Source organism: Gymnoscopelus braueri, assembly GCF_963280865.1.
Source record: "Gymnoscopelus braueri genome assembly, chromosome: 11".
In the NCBI taxonomy this organism is placed as follows: domain Eukaryota; kingdom Metazoa; phylum Chordata; class Actinopteri; order Myctophiformes; family Myctophidae; genus Gymnoscopelus; species Gymnoscopelus braueri.
In genome coordinates, this window is record NC_137613.1 from 38,119,499 (window position 1) to 38,139,859 (window position 20,361).

The 20,361-nt window shown below is 39.8% G+C and overlaps 1 protein-coding gene across 1 annotated transcript; it reads right to left on the minus strand.

Annotated features, from left to right (window-relative positions):
- Positions 1-6,301: 6,301 nt before the first annotated feature.
- On the minus strand, positions 6,302-16,901 carry LOC308096000 (uncharacterized protein). The gene is made up of 6 exons (XM_080443239.1): positions 16,574-16,901; positions 13,533-13,658; positions 11,126-11,302; positions 10,772-10,974; positions 10,260-10,375; positions 6,302-8,606 (listed from the first exon to the last, which is right to left on the minus strand). Exons 1-6 carry the CDS (start codon positions 16,686-16,688, stop codon positions 8,444-8,446), a joined length of 900 nt encoding a protein of 299 aa, XP_080299365.1. The 5' UTR covers positions 16,689-16,901; the 3' UTR covers positions 6,302-8,443.
- Positions 16,902-20,361: the final 3,460 nt, after the last annotated feature.

A 20,361-nucleotide genomic window follows, 5' to 3' on the forward strand; every position in this document is an offset into this window, starting at 1 on the left:
AGCAAGGTGAACCGTTATCACCTTCTTCTTTTGCACTGGTTGCTTTTTTAGATCCCCCACAATCCTTGGGAGTAACCTGCTGTCTCTCGTTACTCTTCTGACTGATAGCAGCTTACCTGTGAGAAACTCTCTCTTTCTTCCTCTCTCTCTCTCTCTCTCCCTCTCCCTTCCTCCAACAGATGAGGATTGGAGGGGATGAAGGAGATAAGGGATGAAGGGATAAAGCTCAAAGATCGAAATAGAGAGAGGGAGGGAGACAGCTAGGGACAGAGAGAGAGAGAGAGACAGGGAGAGAGAGAGAGAGAGGGAGGGAGGGAGGGAGGGAGGGAGAGAGAGAGAGCAAAGGAGCAATGGTGAGAGAAGGTAGGTAAACCTATTGGGAGGGAGAAAATCAGGTTATGGGGTCAAAAGACAAGAGCAGGTGAAGAAATTAAAGAGCATGGAGAGGAGAAGAGGAGGGTGGAGGTGGAGGTGAAATGTGAGTAAACGAGAAAGTGAAAAGATCTATGTGAACAGGTTCTGAGGAACCAATTACACAAAAACTACCAAGGCATCAAGGTTCATCCTATGAATTGATTACACAGGACCCCAATGGAAACAAGCTATAGTGCTTTCTTGGGTTCAATCCTTTTAGCATTGTACTGCAAACTGTACTTTCTGTGCTTTTTTTGGTAAGCTGTTAATAAGGTATTCAATCAATCAATCAATCAATCAATCAATCAATCAATCAATCAATCAATCAATCAATCAATGTCAACTTTCACAAAATGAAGAGACAAAAAATGTACAGCATGTGTTGCTCTTTGTCTTTTGACCAGGACAAGGAAAATCACAAAAGAATCTGACCAAAGTAACATTTTAGAGGTCTGCTTATTTCTTATAACCTTCCATCACACTAAAGGAAAGGCACTATTCAAATGGCAGCCATGAAGTTTGAAGCGCCTTCACTTCCAGGGAGCTGAGTTATTACTGGTGGGGTTATTAAAAGCAACTAGTGGCCCCAGCAGAGAGTGGGAAAAAGATTGTGGTAGTGCATATGTTTGTTGGGATGGAGGCCATGGGAGAGTGTGGTTGTGCTAGTGGGGGGTTGAGAGGGGTTGACTTGGTTTGTCAGAGCTGATGAGTTGAGCCTGGTTTATTAGACTCTAATGGGATATCCGGGGAATGTGTAATCTCATTAGGGAATTAAGGATAGGCCACGGACAAACGTGCGTCATACCTGACATACATACACACACACACACACACACACACACACACACACACACACACACACACACACACACACACACACACACACACACACACACACACACACACACACACACACACACACACACACACACACACACACACACACACACACACACACACACACACACACACACACACAGGGTAGGGGGACAAAAACACATAAGAATCAAACATAGGATTAAATGGCATGTCAATATTTTTGGGGAAATAGCTATTATTTAATAGCTAGGCCCCACGCTAAAATGCTCCTCCCTCTGAGGCAAGGTGTGTGTCTGAGAAAGGTATCAGAATAGTAATAGGTGCCATGGTGCCATCAGCGAGTCCATGTAAGTACCAGCTAGAGAGAGAGAGAGAGAGAGAGAGAGAGAGAGAGAGAGAGAGAGAGAGAGAGAGAGAGAGAGAGAGAGAGGTGTTGGTCATTGGAGCAAATGGAGATGATCGTCTTTGCTTTGGCCCACTTGAAATAGGCTGACCTGTGGCTCTGAGGAAGGATATCTCCCATGATCAGGGAGGGGTTAAAGGTTGAAGCCAATGGATTGGGAGTGTTGGAGCCCGTAGCTACTGTACTGGTCTGCAGTTAGGTAAATACCATTAATAATGTTTACATTTAGCGGAGACCTTCTATTTGCATTCTGAAATAAATACAATTAAACTCAACATTGGTGGAACAAGGTTGTAGTCCATTATACTAGATATACAGTACACTATACTGTATTATATTGCTTTGTATTTATTGAGACAAAGCTGAGAGTCAGCATAGCCACAGGATTTGATCTTAGATCTCCAGATTCAATCATACAGTGGACTTTAAAGCTGCAATCAGTGAAACAAAGGGGTAGCCCCACTTCCTAAAATAAAAATAGTAGTGGAGACAAGATTTTATTCTCTAGGTGACTGAGTCAGCTCTCGATATAAGGCCTTAAACTAGAGACAGAACAGATACTTACATTTTAATCTGTGTTTGCTGTATTCATGTCATAGGGTTGTTTATGTTGGTAATGTCTGTACTCATTAGAATAACAGTAACAGACTTATATCTTGATTTATGCTGGGGTATAGGAAAGTATAGTGTATTGTACATCAACAATATTCAAACTAATTAAGAATGTATGAATATAACCCTATAACGTATACGTTTAAAACAATCCGGGGATTGAGCCTTTACTGTGGTCCCAGCGTTATAAAGGGAAAATACAAATGGACAGATGAGATGAATTGTTTGCAAGCAGAAAGCGGTGCCAGTTGAAGACCTTTGAAGCGGTTGGTGGTCGTTACAGAGGATCTGAGTTAGGCCTGCATCCTGCTTTCGAGTAAATGATGCAACCTGGATTTGCTCCCTAGACGTGGTGACGTCAAAGACACTATGCATCTTAGTGTCTGTTACATGTCTATCCCTGTCAGACATGGTTCAGTAGGATATGACCTGTATATTCAGGTCAGACCATCACTTACAATTAAAATGTGAATTAATTATTTGTCCTATGAAAGTAACCATGAGCCAGATAGGGTACTGCTACTTTTTCAGTTATAGTCAGTCGCACTGCATAAGACAATCAAAGGCAGTTCTAGTGTTCAAGACCTGGATCAAAATTCTTTGAATTGCCCCCCCTGCAAATTAGAATTCATTATTTGTAAGACAATTTAGTAATGATTTTGATAGTGATATCAGCCAATGTGGCCGGATATTGCCTACAACCTCACGATGCGATACGTATCACGATGCAGAGGCCACGATACGATATGTGACGCGAATCGATACACGTTGATTTTGAATAATGACCATGTCCTACAGAATGTACTACTTTATTATTCTGTATAACAGCAAAGGCAAAACCTTAAAAATAGCGCAAATTAAAACCCTACTTTTTAGGCCCATAGAGATCTTTAAAGTAAAAAATATATATTTTTCTAATCCCAGAGTTCCTATTACTATTTTGGCTATGACATGCCCAAAATAGTAACATCAGGTTAAAAGTACCAAAACAAATGTACATTATTAAAAATATATATTATATCTGGGAAGAGAGACACATACTACAGTTCATTGTTATGGTTGTGAGTGTACTGTTTATTAGATTATTTGATTGGCAAAGATACATAATACATTAATAATCAAATTCATGGGCCTAGTTGTTAAGGCGCATACCATATAGGCTCTAATGCAGCCTTACAGCAAATCGCAGGTTCGATTCCCGAGCCTGATGACCTTTGCTGCGTGTCACTTCCTGTCTCTCTCCCTGTTTCCTGTCTCTCTCTACTGTGTACTGTCAATAAAGGCAGAAAACCCCCAAAAATATATTTTAAAATAATCAAATTCATTCTTTTGGAGGAGGGGGCCCCAAACCAATCACGGGGCCCTAAGCAAATTGGTCTTTGTTTAGTGCAGCGGTTTCCAACCTTTTCTGGATCAGGGCCCACTTGATCATCCTGAAAGTATTCGCGACCCACCAATCTCATCACTTAGCATGGCAGCCGAGCATGGGCTGAACCGATTGGCTTTTCAAAGAATGTTTACTTTAATGATCAATCAATTGACTGTGTTCCGGCTTGGATGAATGGAACCGCCATAGTATTCTAAAAGTTCTTAATTATTGGTATCACTATAAAAACACATCTTTCAAGGTTTTAAATAAAATGCCATTTAAAAAAATCTTGTTATTGTAAGTGTTTTGGCAATTATTTGGAGACCCACATGCAATACCCTCACGGCCCGCCAGTGAGCCCCAGCCCACAGGTTTGGGAATCACTGGTTTAGTGGGTCAGGCTGACTCTGCTCCTGATGCAATCACATCTTTAAACATGGGAGCTGCCCAGTACCACCACTCTCTTCTTCTCTTCTTCCATCATCTCTGCTGGAACATTTGGGGCTTGAAATGTCATGGTCAAGTGTACCGCAACCATAGCTGTTAAACCTTCCAGAATTCAAACCAGCGATCCTTCAGCTCACACCCTCACAGGCCCCACGAGGTTACCACTGGCTGCTGGCATCCATTCAATTATATATGATGATGGAAAAGGCCTGTGAACATGCATCTAATGAACCCCTTCCCCATGAAGCTCCATCTTCTCATTCATTAAGTGCTCAGTATTAAGGTCAGGCCAATTACCTAGCGGTAGGGTTACCTCACCTCATTAATCTAAGCGTTCTCACATCACTGGCATCAATCTCTTTTATATTTACTTCCCTTCTCTCTCCTTTATTATGCTTTAAATGTCTTACTGTACCTCGTGCTGTTTACATTTCTGTCTAATAAAGTATTCAATCCATGTCAACACTCCTCGGGTCCTCTGGTGTCATGGTCTAGGAGGATATTTCAATATTTCAAACTTATGCATCAGCAGGCTTATATTTCCCCCCATAGAGGTTTCAGAGATGAGGGGGCTTAAATATCCACTACTGAATATTATATCGTTGCTGTCGGGCAGAAACCTTGTATTTGCATATCTCAACTATATGTAAATGAACGCCCTACTTCGTCACGCTTCAGTCACACAGAAGTTGCAAAAAAAGCAGATCTACAAGCTTGCAACCAGTAGCATAGCGACACGTTGTGAGCTTTTAGATCTGCTATTTTGTGTAAATGTTTTAAGTGGAAGTGAAAGTGTCTGTGGGTTTTATAAATACAGAACCAATGAAAAGTATTAACAAGAGCTTGAGACTAAATAATACATTGGATCCATTGTAAATTTAAGCACCATTCCCACCGGGAATGATAACTATAAAGATAATGTTTTAAAAGGTCAAGTGGATGGAGTTCACAGCAATTATAAAAAGAAATACAATGGCGATATAGTTATAGTTATCTTTATAGTTATAGGGCTCAGTGTGAATGCATGGATTAAAGTAACATTTAATCATGCTATTCATCAAAAATGTGGAATGCCCTACCAAAAGGAGTAAAGGTGTGTAAAACCCTACTCACTTTCAAAACTGCCCTAAAGATACACCTTTCCCTCTTTTGTATATATATATATATTTCTCTCTTCATACCAGTAACCTGAAAGCTGATTGTATGACATTCTGTATAGTAGTGTGTATATCTGTCTGTCTCTTATATTTCATCATGATTTGTGTGCATGGGGTTCTCATCTTAAACAAGCTGCGTGCTTAATGAGTGTTCCAGTTTAGTAGACCTTGTATTGTGAATTTGTACTTCCATGTACTGTTATGTACTGTCATGTACTATTCTCATGTCTTACTAAATAAACTACATCAATCAATCAATCAAAATGTCCTAATGTGCGATTTGTGAAACCGTGTGAAAGGATCCCCCACACACACTAGCGCCGATTCCTAAACAATGAATACAATATGTAAAATTGGGATGCTTTAGTAATATTGTTCCTGCTGTTCTACATACTGCCAACCATGTGAAGAAATCACAATTCAGGCTTTAACCTTTGCTTTTATATGAAATATCCGAGACGAATAAGATATTATCGAAGATGCTTCCGAACATATTGCTAGTTTGACCACTTCGAATGCTCTAATCTTAAAATAACCGAAAATAGCCTTTCTACATACGCATTGAGAGCTTGTAGAACATGCTTGTAGAACATGCTTCTTCCATGCTGGCTTCCATGGAATCCAAATGACTGAAATCAGTCTTGGTGACTGAGAACTTTAATCCATGTGAATGGTTATTTTTTTCCATTTCCTGGAAGGTAATGGTTTTGGACATACAAGGTTTACACCCAACAGCAATGATATGCAAGAGATGGACCAATTTTGTTTCAAAATGTGTACTGGCTGATGTGATGAGTCTCTGTGTTTCTACTGCCACATAGTGGCCGACACTTTAATGAGGGCACGCCAGCAGGATTTAAGACCAGGACTCTTTAAGCCAATTTGACCCATTAGATGACGGCTTCAGGACAAAAGATTTTAAATGGTCAACAATGGTCATCAAAATAACAGCAAATAAAAATACTTGAGTTGTAGCAATATACTGTACATGTGCTATCAATACATTAACATGCTGCACATACATTTAGTATTCCTGTAACTTGTTCCGTTGAGACTGTGAATGTTGAGAAAAAAGGCTGATTGTTTTGACATTTAAATCATGTTTTTATTTACAATATCCATTCCACAAGACACATTTCACAATCATCTCATATTTCTCTGATTTTCAGTACGTTGAAAAATAACTAAGCAGTTTCAATACTTTGATATAAAAGTGCAATAGAGGTATAAGTGATTGCTTTTAAGAAGTGGTTGCTTCAGAAAAATCATATACTGTACCCATTTAGAATACATGCATTAAAATATAGATATATTTTATGTACAGTAGAAATACACCAAACCTGCTAAGCTATAAAAACTACTTTGGCTAGATCTAAGTATTTACATTTTAAGTTACATTCTAGAATCAAGTTTCATATTGTGGCTCAAATAGCCAGGAACCTGGTTGAAATCTGAGGCTGTCAGACCTCTAACTGGATGTATATACTATACTGGTGTTTCACAACCAGGAAGTTCGGACCGAAAAGTGCTTTGTGAGACGTTTTGACTCAGTCCGAGAAAAGTAACAACTTGAAATGTTTAAACTTATTCAACACATTAGGGTTTGGTTAATTCAGGATTTCTGGTCCCATTGTGAAACTAGTTTAGAACCAATCAACTACATGTACAACTAGACTACTAGATGTACAACAGATAGGCTGCTGTAGATACAGTATATAAAATGAGTAATCTAAAATAACACTAATTACGTAGGCAGAGCTCCGATACTACTACTACTAAGTGTTTGTAAAAAACATTTGTTTTGCCCTTATACGTGAGATCCCATAACCTGTAAATGTAAACCTTTAGGGTATAATACACATACACTGTAACCCGACTTCCAAAAAGGCCCCTTTACCAAACAGATACACATTTACCATACATACTTTTTAACCACATGACCTCATGGACATACACTGACAAGAGGCCTGTCAAGTGCCATGTAGGCCCAAGAGTATTCAGGTTTTCATTCCAAGCTAACGCTACACCAGCTGATTTTACAAGCAAATCCCCCTGTTGAAGGTGTGCTAATTAATTGGCAGTGCCGTCAACAGGGGGAGCCACACTGCAAGGAGAGAATTGGAGTGAATCAGAGATTAAGGTTGGACAAATGCTTTCAAACAACCTGACTGGGTCTAGATGGTACAAATATAGACATTGAGCGTGCCCAGAGAATTAGTCAGTAGCAGGAGGGGGAAGGCCAAGAGAATTGTGGTAAAACGTTTGTGCATTAAAGACAAAGAGTATTATTGAGTATTATTTCTTATGCCAAGAAATTTAAGGCCACAGAAATCTGCATAAATGAAGACTTCTCAGAAGCTGTGCAAGGAGAAAAGAGCTGTTGCCCAAGTTGAAAGCTGCCCAAGAAGGTGATACATTCAGCCTTAAATATGATAAGCTCGTCATCACGCATAGGGGTGAATAAAGTCAGTCACTGGTTTAAAGAGCTTCAAAGTTCAATTATTCTTCTATAAAAGTCTTGTTTTAAATGTATGTTGTTTCTGTTTGTTTTAGCTATAGCGATATTAGCTCATGATATTACCACTATCTGCTCCTCAAACAATATTCATATTTTATCATGAATATTGGTTAACCTTATGCGTACTTAGTAGGATGTGTCCCAAGCTATTGAAAGAGTCTAAAATCATTCCATTACTTAAAGATGGTAAGACAGGTTTTACTGGTTCTAATTATTGACCTATTAGTATACTCTGTGCTGAGTAAGAGAACATAATGTCATAATCAAATGTCAAATGTAATATTTTTTTTATAGAAATGGACTACTTACAAATGCTCAGCATGCTTATAGACCAGGGCATTTGACTAGCACTGCACTAGTGCACCTGACTGATCAATGGTTAACATACTGTATATGGATGACAGGAAACTATAGGGGCTTTACTGCAGCTTTTGATGTAACTGACCACAGCATTCTCATTGCAAAGCTCAAATGTTAGGGTTTTTCAACCCGTATCTTTATGAATTGACTATGAATGTGCATAGCTGAGAGTGAAGAAAGAAGCAGCGCATAAAGACCTATGCATGCTCAGAAAATACTCAAAACAACTATTTTCAATTACTTTCCTTTGTTTGTCTGAACTTTGTGATGAGCATATTGTTTGCCTGTGTACCCCTGTCCATCAGGCTAAAACATCATTTACAAATACTACAAAATGGAGTTTTTCATTCAGCAGCCACAATCTTCTTCTCACAGATGAAAGGCAAATTAAAAGAGCAGGGGGCGTCGTACCAGCTCTTCACTGCTACACGCTCCAGTTTGCGGGTCTTGACTATGTAGACACAGTCCTCATCAATGTGGTTGTTCGGCTCACCGTCCTCCCAGAAACTACAGAGAAAGAGATAGGAAGAAATGCATCAATGGGTCCCCCATCAAAACAATCTTACGTTTTCCATGACATGACAAATTCAATGCCTCACTATGTAACTTATTGTAATGCATAAAATATAATTTTGTTCTATCTGTATGGTAGAGTATGTTAATACAATATAACTTATACAATTCTGGCGGTTGTATTTAGTCTCCCTGCTCTTCTATTGAGACATTTAGATAGTGTCAAAGGTCATATCTCACCTTGACACAGGATCTGACACAAATTTTGACCTGATGGTCAAGATTCAATGGTAAAAATGTCAGCGCGTACGCAGGAAACCGGGTTAAAATCCAGGGTAGAGGAGGAAAGTTGCTTTAAGGTCTTCAATGACTTTTCCATTGCAATTGATGCAAATGGACGTGCCCTTCATGATGTTCAATGTTAATTCTCATAGTTGCAATACATTATAATAATTTCATAATGCTTTTTAATTAGGGCCGGATTACGATTTTGTAGTGCCCAGGACTAGAACCAGGACTAGTGACCTGAAGGCCAAATTCAACATTTCCTCAGAGCAAAACAAGCTCTATTTCAGCACAAGCTTGCGCATATAATCACACTATAATGCTTTATTATAGAGATTGTAATGCATCATAACAGTGATTATAAGACATTACAAATTATTATAATGTATTACAACTATGAGAATTATAATACACAATGACCAACGCCAAAAACAAATTGTCTGAGTTTCCAGCAATTATGAAGTATTATAATACTTGACCTTATACAAGTAATTATAAAATGCTTTACGTGTTATGGTTGTTATAATGCATTTTGAGTATTTATTAGTGCTTACAATTTGACTTCTACAGTGCTATAAGCAGATGATAATGTTTATAACACATTATAGAAATGTAATGCACTAGTGTTACAAAAGGGTTCAATATAAACTGTAAAGTTTTGGCTGTAAATCTTGCTGTGTGGGATTAGAAAAATCAGTCTTGCGCTGACCTCTACATCTTATCAACCAGGAGGAGAAGTGAGGGGGAAAAAACAGGAAGAGAAGGGATGAGAGAGGAAGGGATGGACAGTAATAAAAGAGGAACGCTGCCAAGTAAAACAAGCAGAAGCTTACTTACTCATCTATATAAATATTTGAAAAAGAGGAAAATATCATGGGACTATTAGAAATAACTGCTGCCGGAGCATAAAAGGGGAAAGAGAGGCTTTGAGGAAGAAGATAAAAAAAAAGTCCTTGTTGCTTATACAGCATATTCAAGAAGGAATGGATTCTATGGTCAAAAAGGTCAAGAAGGTCAGCTATTGCTTAACACATTATTTTTCATAACATCTTAAAGCTACACTATGTAACTTTTTAGTGAATAAAAACAATTCTAATTTGACCAGTCTGTATGATAGAGTATGTTAATACAATATAACTTAAACTACTGGGGTGGCTGTATTTTGGTCTCCCTGCCCCTCTATTAATAAAGGTATAGCCTGTGGTTTGTTTGGCCACTAATGGTTGACAAAGCAGTACCGCCTGAAGGTCAAAAAAAAAAAAAAAAAAAAAACTGTAAATAAATGTAGTACTTTTTACACCACTGATGTTAAGCACAATGCGCTGCGTTTGATCGTTTAAAATAAAAACAGTTTCAACTTACCCTCCAACCAGGTGAGTACCATCGACCCATTTCCAGTCATCTTCCGTGTGAGCATCACTGATACCGATCCAGTATGAGTTCCAATGGCCTCTGGGAAGAAGTTCCCACAGAAAGGACTGAGACACGCAAGACAACACAAGACAAGGCACTAAATATATTTTGTAGCATCAGCTTTATTTTCAAATTCATGTGATCTAAATTGTCCTAAAGTCAGAGAACAAGTGTTCCTTTAACCACATGAACCCTAGTGTCCCTATTCTGGGCATGACATCATAGGCAAGCATTTGGTGAAAATAGACAAATATTCGGTGGAAATATGAAAACGTTTGGTGAAAACAGATGCTCTACAAGCTTACAACGCTTGTAGACCTTGTGAGCTTGTAGATCGGCTATCACAATTTTGTTATTTCGAAATGGGGGGGTGCAGCCAGAGGCTATGTCTATTTGGGAGTCCTTGGGGAAAGGTTTGGGATCGATCCATCGATCGATTCCAGCCATCTATCTTTTCCTACCTGTTCCTCTGCACTGAGGATGATGGCTAGGTGAGCTCCATTTTCCATGCAGTAGCTCTGGCTATCCGACCAGTCTCGCATGGTGCTGGAGATGAAGTAGCAGCTGCCATTGAAGAGCTGCCAGCGGTCCGGACACACCACTGTGGTGGGGGCCACCGTTGAGGTGGTTGAGGTAGCGGGCACTGTTGGGACGACCTCTGGAGCTGGTGAAGAGAAAGCATTTTAGTGGGAGAGGAAAAAGATGGGACAGAAGAATACTTTTGTGCTGTTTTTCTTTTAGAAAAGTTCCAACGTTCTCTAAGTACCACATAAAATATGTGGTACTTTACCGTGATCTTGCAGGTGTCTTTATACCTTTAGTGGCACATTTGACGCTCAGCTCTGTCAGTAGGTTGGTATTCTCCTGTTGCAGTTGGCTCACGAGCGCGGTCAGGGCAGTCAGGTTGGCCTCCTGCTTCTGTCGCTGAATCTGGGCCTCTGTGCCAGCCGGGTCATCCTTATCGCCTCCCAGTGCAGAGGACATGTTCCTATCTGGTGGCACGAAAGCAGAGGAGAGGAAGTTGAAGCCTTAGATTTGGTCGTACGATGGCGTCACACACTGAACAGATCTACGGGCTCAGAACTCATTGCTACGCGTTGTGAGCTCATTTGGGTGGAGACAGCAACTAGACATGAGAGTTGAGGGATGATGGGGAGACGATGTGAGGTTTTAAGTTTTAAGTTGATAACAGTTCCAACATTTTGATAGTTGCATTGATTGAACCTGTAACCTTTCTACTGCAGGAAAAGCTCCCTAATGGCATAGCCTCACTGGGATGTATCACCCATAGGTTTACCTTGAACTTAAATGCTGCCGCTAGGCGTTGGTGAGTCGAGGATAGCAGATTTATTCAGGATGGCTGGGGGTCTATACTGCTAAAATGGTTTATTACAAAGAACTAAAATAACCCCACATAAATTTGAGTTGAGTAATCATTAGAACCCATTATGAATTGGTATCCAGTGGTTGACATTGACTGGTTTACTGTATATACTCCTCGACAACCTACTAAGTAGCAAACCCACAGTTGACCATCCCATGGCCCATATTCTCTACAGGCTGTGGAATCTCTACTATTTTGTCTGGCAATGACAAACTGAGTAGTTCAGCAATAATACATATACAATATCACTTTGAAGTTACAGCATATAAATGATAATAAAAACATATTTACAGTTGTAAAGGCTGTTTTTGTTTCTCATGAGGCCATGTCATTTTGCACTCTCCATGCTCAATAGCACCAGTTGCAACTGAACAAATGATATTGCTTTACATTTGAGCTTTGCTAATGGCCAATGGCCAGTCTTCACTCTTTGTTATTTCATAACAAGTTCCAGTGTGGCCCAACTCCTCCCTAAAATACGCTGATTTGACCTAATGTCAACAGTGTGAGGAAAAGCAGAACTGAAGGTTTGCAACTCACGGGACCTCCTTACGGAATGTTATTTCAACAGAGAGGATATACACAAACACAAACGTACTTGCACACACGTTCACGTGCAGTCATGCATGCATGCACGCACGCACATGCAGTATGTACCCAATCACGCATGCATGTACAAAGACAGGAGAATATATAAACACATACTGTACACACGCGCGCACACACACACACACACACACACACACACACACACAATATACACGCTGAGCCCCAAACATCTGTTTCTTGTTGATTCATCCTTGGAATGTTGCCACATTCAAAAGCTGCTGAATCCTCTTGTCGTCAAACGTTAAAATGTTCATTAAGCATTGACTGACTAACTGTTTCCACACCACGCACATTCTGTATACAGACATGAATAAATGCTACATCTAAGCTACCAGTACTGATTTATTTTTGTTTGCCAGGCGACTCATTTTGCTTCACTCATCGCATATCTCATAGGGAGAACTGAATATTCAGGCTGGCTATGAATGAGCCCCAACCCCTCCGTTCTTCTTTTCTTCCAATGTAGTTATCATTTAGTGTTAATATAGTATACTTTTCCTTGGTTAAATATTCATAAAACCCACAGACACTATCAACACTTTCAATTTCAAAATGTTGCCAAAATAGCAGACCTACAAGCTCACAACAATCACAATGCAACGGGTTGTGAGCTTGTAGATCGGCTATTCTTTCTACTTCTGTGCGACACACTTGAACGATAAAGTAGGGCATTCATTTATGAAAAGAAAAAAAAAACATAAAAAGCTGAAATATGGAGATACAAGGTTTCTGCCCGACAACAACAACAGATTATACCATTGGTTCTCAAAGTGGGGTCCGGGGACCCCCAGGGGTCCTTAGGGGGGTACCAGGGGGTCCCCAGCAAAATTTGTGTAATATAGTAATACAGTGTCACAATCATTTTAACCACTTTAACCATATTTTATACTTTGGCTATTCAAAAATAGCAGATATACAAGCTCATAGCGCGACATTAAGTGCCAAGCGCCGCGCTATAAGCTTGTAGACTGCTATTTTAGAAAAATCTTGAATATTTGTGCAAATCTTTGAATATATATACAGGCTATATATTTTTTTGCGAACATTTTTAACCCAAATCTTTGCTTCTGGAGGTCCCCGGCACAAAACCTTTCAGATGGGGGTCCTTGACATGAAAAAGTTTGAGAACCACTGGATTACACAGAACTGTATGTAATGGTAGAGGTAATGTAATGGTATAGGTAGCGACAGAGGTACAACAGAGGTAGTCATGATGATTATGTACTTACAGCGAACGGTCACTGCGATGAGGGAGATGAAAAGGACAGCACACAGCATAGCCAAGCACAATGTGGCACATCTGTAGGGCCCTGAACCTCTGGGCTGAGGGGTCACTGTGACAGAAGAGACTGGTCCTGGATAGGAGAGGAGGAGGAGGGGGGGAGAAATTGAGGTTGTAGGAGAGACATAGAGGGGTATGATTGGATTAGGTAGAACACAGAGATTCCCAAACTTTTTAATGATTTGAATCCATCCGCGCTATGAGCTTGTAGATCAGCTATTTTTGTAAAATAAATCGTGAAAATGTGAGCAAAACTTTTAATATACATATTTTTAAACACAAACTATCTCAAATCTTTGCTTCTGGGGGGGGGGTCCCTGGAAAAAAATATTTTACAAATGTTTGCTTAGAAAAATATATATTCAAAGATTTGCACACAAATTCACGATTTTTCAAAAATAGCAGATCTACAAACTATGAGCTTGTAGATCAGCCACAAAAATCTAAAATGACAGAGAGTAGTCTTAATTGGTTAATGATAATACGTTAATATTGAAACACTAAAAACTGCACTTTTTCACTTTAAAACCTTGAGAAATGTTTTTTTTGTTTGTGATACCAGTAAAGAACTTAAAGTATACTACGTTAGTTAATTGGTCAGACGGGTGGGACACGAACACTTTCAAGATTTTCAAGTGGGCCCTGATCCAGAAAAGGTTGGGAACTGTTGATTGATATACACAAAATCTTTTATGTGTGAAATGTCAACCGTTTTGATGGTGGAAATTGTTATTTATTTAAACACAATGAACTGAAATTGGAAATATATTGTAACAGTTATATCCATGAGACTATTTTAGATTTAGATTTAGAAAAATATCAGTAAACCAGCTCCATTCCTCACACTTCTGGATGCATGCTGCATTTGTCACTCAGGCATCAGGCCAAAGTCAAATCATGCTGATAATTCTTATCAACATGATTTGACTTTGGCCGTCAAGCCTGACAAAAGCAACATGTGGCCACAAATGTGAGGAATGGGGCTGCTTCACTGATATTTTTAAAGCTGAAATTCAGAACTTATTATAATGAATAAAACCTTCTGTATGGTCGAGTATCTTAAAGCAATATACAGTAACTAGCACATTTGCAGCAGTTGTGAGGGTGGTCTGCCTGTAGTACTGCCTGAAGTTCATACATGCAATATATCCCCTGGCTGAGCTCTAGATATCTGGTTTCTCGTGCTGGAGATCCTGGGAGGACATAAAAGTTATGGATTGCAGCTTTAAAGTCCTAATAACATAATTATGTCAGGGCAAACGTGTTGGAGCAGTAGTTATGACATGAGAACACAATCCCAAAACGTATTAGGGTGTATTTATCAAGCAACAAGTCATGTTGATCTAAATGAACACAGACTTGTCCTGACAGGACCTCTGGGGGTGCGGTTCAGTGGGGAAAGGCATTTCACCAAACAAAAACAACAAAAAAACGCAGTTGTTTGACAAACTTAAACAGAGGCATATTCTGCTATTCAAGAAGTTTACTTGTCATGCACTCATACAAGTACTATCGTACGGTATGAGTGTACGTGCGTATGTGCAGTCAGTGAAATGCTGGTGTGACATTCTCTGCGGACGGACTGTACTGACAATATAAAAAACTAAACTGAACTGTTGAACAAGGTCAAATACAATTCAAATCTTTGGCAGGAATAGCAATTCAGTGAAGTGTATCAAGTTTGTACAGTGTGTGTAAGTGTAGAAGAATTCTAAAATAGCCTTATTTTATTTGCAAGAAAAAACTATCAATGTATACTGTATATACAGACAAGTAGTAGGGTATATAACTTTATGTTGAAGCCAGAGAAATATACAGAAACAAATAACCTTCCAATTCATTTAGCCATTATTAAATTGAAATGAACACTAGAAAAAGTGAGAGGTTTTGGGACCAGACTAGTTAGTATAGTGTGTGAAACATAGAGCTTGTAGACTCCTTGTCAGTGTGTATTTACAGATTGAAGACATTTGTGTGTGTTTTGGTCATCGATCAGGGCTCTGATTGCCTGAAGGAAAAACATATTTTTGATGGACTATTGATCATTTGTCCAACAGAGAATGTAGGAACAATGCCAAAGTCAATCTCAACTCTTCATTCTTGGCAGGACAATGATGTCCTGCCAAGAATGAAGAGTCTGGGATTTATACTCTGGTTTTAATCACTTAAGCATTATTTAACATTTAGTAATTTGTCAGAAATGGTAAAATAGAGAAAATGGCAAATCTACAAGCACACACCTTGTTACATTGTGACAAGGTGTTTTTGTGTTTGTAGATTGTTATTTGGGGAATTTTAGAGAGATTTAAAAGAAAACTGAAGTTACCCTCCAAATGCTATATGATCCCAAAATATTAATATTGGGACATATGTCAAATATTATGATTTGTTTCATGTTGCCCACTGCCCAGTCCTATGGCCAAGATTGTTTTTTTTAAATGAGCCTATCCCAACTAGGCCTGGTCCTCTTATTCCATTCAGCTGTTTTTAATTATCATTTGCCAGACAATAGTTAAGATGATGACACATCTATGTTCTGTTGACCTTCTGTAATTAATACTGTATCTGTATATTGATGAGAAACAAACATCAGAGATAAAACAGATTAGATAAACCGTGTTTGTGAAGTGATGCTAAAAACCACAAACTATTTCACTGTCTCCTTTAAAGGGGCTTGGGGTTTTGTGTTGTGAAATAGACAATGGTGTAAAGTAACTAAGTACATTTACTCAAGTACCGTACTTATAAGTACAATTTTAGGTATTTTTTACTTTACTGGAATATTTCCAATGTTCAATACTTTTACTTCTACTCCACTACACCTCAGAGGCAAATATTGGCATTGTAATGCCAAATACCGTACCATTTGTACTTATACATACTCAATAAAATGTTTAATTCCGGACTTTGACTTGAAACAGAGTATTTCTACATTGCAGTAATGAAAAAAAATGAGTACTTTTTCCACCACAGAGTAACATTCCTTACCGCTGTAGCCCACATCTTTGTTGCTGTTGTTTAACTCGTCGAAATATGCAGCTTCGTCATCGATCAGCTTTGAATACATGCCCTCGCAGACCGTTGAGCCCGTGGTGGTCTCCATTACTATTCCGTTACTATGTAGATTAATTTACACTAAACAAACTAAATTAAGCGTGTTGCATCTGCTGCAGCACAAACGTCCTGCTGTCTGTGATCACTTACTGGTCACTTTGCTTACTGCCCAAACTTTTATTTACTATACCGCCCCGCCCCCCTGAAGAAAAGAAAAGTGACCTCGAAATTTACGGTAACCCCACAACATTACGGTAAAAGCATGCGCTGCAATTTCCTGGCGAGAGCGTGAGAGGGGGACTCTTCTATGAGAGGATGGACCCTGGGAGGGACCGAGCCCTGAAATATGACTGTCATATATTATATATAAAGACAGTCATGGATGAACTTCAACCTGGTGTTTGCACATTCTTCTTTTTTAATCCGTACATCTACATAAACGTTCAAATTTCAAATATAAAGTGCTCACCCTATGGCCACGGATGTTATAATTATATACGGGTTCTCAAAAGTACCCGTATCTTCCGTATTCTTCAATAAAAAGCATTTTAATCCGATCGGTGGCCATTTTCTCCGTATTTTCTCCATATGCTTTCCACCACGCGGCCCTATCGGGTGGGAGGTGAACTGCACTCTGAATACATTATAACTCTATGAGAAAATGGCCACCAATCGGATTAAAATGCTTTTTATTGAACAATGCGGAAGATACAGTTACTTCTGAGGGCCCGAACACAATTTTAACATCCGTGACCATGGGGTTAGCAAGTTAGGGTTTATATTTGAAATCTGACGTTTATGTAATGTACAGGCCAAAAAGGGAGAAAGTACAAAAACCAGATTGAAGTTCATCCATGACGGTCGTGACAGACGACCGTTGTGTGATCCATGGTTAGGAGGGAGTCCCTCCTAGCCATGGATCAGTCGGGTCCCTCCAACTCTACCCTTCACTGATGAGGTCCAGTGGTCCACGGAAGTAGGACTTTGCATAACAAACAAACGTTTCATCAGATTGTATAATATCAGCACATTATCTGAAACAATGTATGTGCACAAAAAAATTGTAAAACCTGCTGTGTCTCATCTGTTAAAATCATAACAGGCTGTCAGAAATTCTGTGCTTAGTCAAACAGCAGTTAGTCTTTTTTTTCTAGTAGTTCTGTTTTTTTGTTTTATTGCTATACACTAATAACTTGCTAGTAGGCCTATATTGGCCATTATTAGAATCCATCCTTGACAGATTTCTCCCTTCTGTGTGGTGTAAAGTAAGAACATGTAGGCTACGTAATTCAAGTACTGTATTAAGTACAATTTTGAGGTACATTTACTTTACTGGAGTATTTCCAATTTTCAATACTTTTACTTCTACTCCACTACATCTCAGAGGCAAATATTGTACTTTTACTCCACTACAATGATTTGAAAAAGATTAATAATAATGCTTTTTTTTAGCACCCAAAGTCGCCCCCCCCCCCTAAAAACATTAAGCTAAGACTAAGAAGCAGAAAGGGAGATTTGGTTTGAGTTAGGCGGGGAAAGCAAGTCTGAAAAAGTGGGTTTTGAGGGAGGCTTTGAACACGGCAAGAGTGGGGTCAGCTTTGGTGTGAGGTGGGAGTGGGTTCCAAAGGGAGGGGGCTGCAACTGAAAAAGCCCTTTAACCCCAGTTGCGTTTGTTTCTTTTTTGGGGGGGAAGTCCAGGAGGTTGGCATCACCAGACCTGAGGGAGTTGGAGGGGGCATGGTGTTGGAGGAGGTCAGAGAGGTAGCGGGGAGCATGGTTATTGAGGGCCTTGTAGGTGGTGATGAGTATTTTGAAATCTATTCTGTGTTTTACTGGGAGCCAACGAAGGTCGTGGAGGACTGGGGTGATGTGGTCTCTGGATCGAGTTCTGGTGAGGAGGCGGGCGGCAGAGTTTTGCACATATTGAAGTTTCTTGAGAGCTTTGGAGGTGGCGCCGTAAAGGAGGCTATTGCAGTAGTAGATTCTGGATGTGATGAAGGGTGGAAGGCATGGATGAGTGTCTCTGCAGCAGTTTGGGATAGTGTGGGACGGAGGCGGGCGATGTTTTGGAGGTGGAAGAAGGCTGTTTTGGTAATTGGTTGTGGAGCGGCTGAGGGCATCTGGACCAATAATGAGGACTTCGGATTTATTGCAGTTAAGTTTCAGGACGTTTTTTTGCATCCAGGTTTTAATGTCAGTCAGGCAGGTGGTGAGGGTAGAGAGGGTGGTAGCAGTAACGGTTTTGGAGGGGAGGTAGAGCTGTGTGACGTCGGCGTAGCAGTGAAAACAGAGGCCATGGTGGCAAAGGATCTGTCCAAGGGGGAGAATGGTGACAGAGGTTGTGATGGATTTGCAGTTGTTTACGGAGATCAATTGATGACTGTCGGCAAGGTAGGATGTGAACCAGGAGAGGGCAGTGCCGGTGATTCCGAGGGTGGATTTGAGGCTTGAGAGGAGTATGGGGTGGTTGATGGTGTCAAAAGCAGCACTGAGGTCAAGGAGGATGAGGATGTTGAGTGAGCCGGTGTCGCAGGAGAGCAGGAGGTCATTGGTAACTTTGATGAGGGCAAGCTCTGTACTGTGTTTGGAGCGGAAACCGGGTTGGAATTGTTCAAAGAGGTTAGGTAGAGAGCAGGTTGAGGACTTCATACCAGCAGAGGAGAGGTCAGATGAGGTAATATCAAGGAATGTGGAGGAGTGAGTAGGGAGTGGGTTGAGGTCCGGGGGCGGAGAGATGGTCAGCTGGTTATGTATGGATGGTGTTGATTTTATCCTGAAAAAAAATGAGGAAGTTATTGCATTTGTCCACAGTGAAGGAGCGTGAGATGGTGTCCATGGGTTTGAGGAGTTTATTGATGGTGGAGAAGAGAACTTTGGGGTTGCCATTGCCAGACTGGATGATTCCAGAATAATAGGAGCAGTGGGTGGAGTAGAGTTTTTTTTGGTAGAGCTGTAGGTTTGTTTATAGATGTAATTGTGAATGGTGAGACCGGTTTTCTTGGCAAGCCTTTCTAACTGTCGGCTCTTTGTTTTGAGGAGGTGTAGTTCAGTGTACCAGGGGGCAGATGTGGGTGAAGGAGACGTGTCCAGGCAGGAGGAGAGAGAGCCGTTGTAGATGTTGACCAGATCAGTGGGGGAAACAAATGTAGATTTTGATTATTACAAAACATACATTAACCACCTCCCCTATATACATTTTGGCCATTTACATAGTGAGCTTGTAGATCTGCTATTTTCAAAAGTTTTAATACATTTTATAGATTTGAAAAGTTGTGAACTGGGACATTCAGCATAATGAGTAGCCTACTTTCTACTAAGTTTCTATTAAGTACATTTTGGTACCAATACTTTTATACTTTGAATTCCGGACTTTTACTTGTAACAGAGTATTTCTACATTGCAGTACTGATACTTTTGTGTCTCTCATGTATCATTTTTATAGGCTATTTATTTTGGACAATTATCCAAACAGCATCTTGCAAAACTATTTGTATATTAATACTAACCTGGAGTATTCACTAAGTAGTTGAAAATGTCGGGATATGTCACTCCTCCATTTATGGGTTATTTCATTTCATTCATCAACTTACATTCAGGTAAGTTAATACAACAACGGTAAACCCACACGTTTTAATTTGTCATGTACCGTCGGAGCTCCGTGGTGGGTAGAAAATTAATATAAGCCTATGAGATGTTCAAAATATAGAAATATGAACAAAGTC

What these genes read in the sequence shown, in the direction of transcription:
- LOC308096000 (XM_080443239.1), bottom strand. Translation starts at nt 16,688, where the DNA reads ATGGAGACCACCACGGGCTCAACGGTCTGCGAGGGCATGTATTCAAAG. An exon ending in CAAAGATGTGGGCTACAGCG is followed by an intron (nt 13,659 to 16,573) that starts GTAAGGAATGTT and finishes TCTCCTATCCAG; the next exon opens with GACCAGTCTCTTCTGTCACA. An exon ending in CGTCAAATGTGCCACTAAAG is followed by an intron (nt 10,975 to 11,125) that starts GTATAAAGACAC and finishes TCTCTTCACCAG; the next exon opens with CTCCAGAGGTCGTCCCAACA.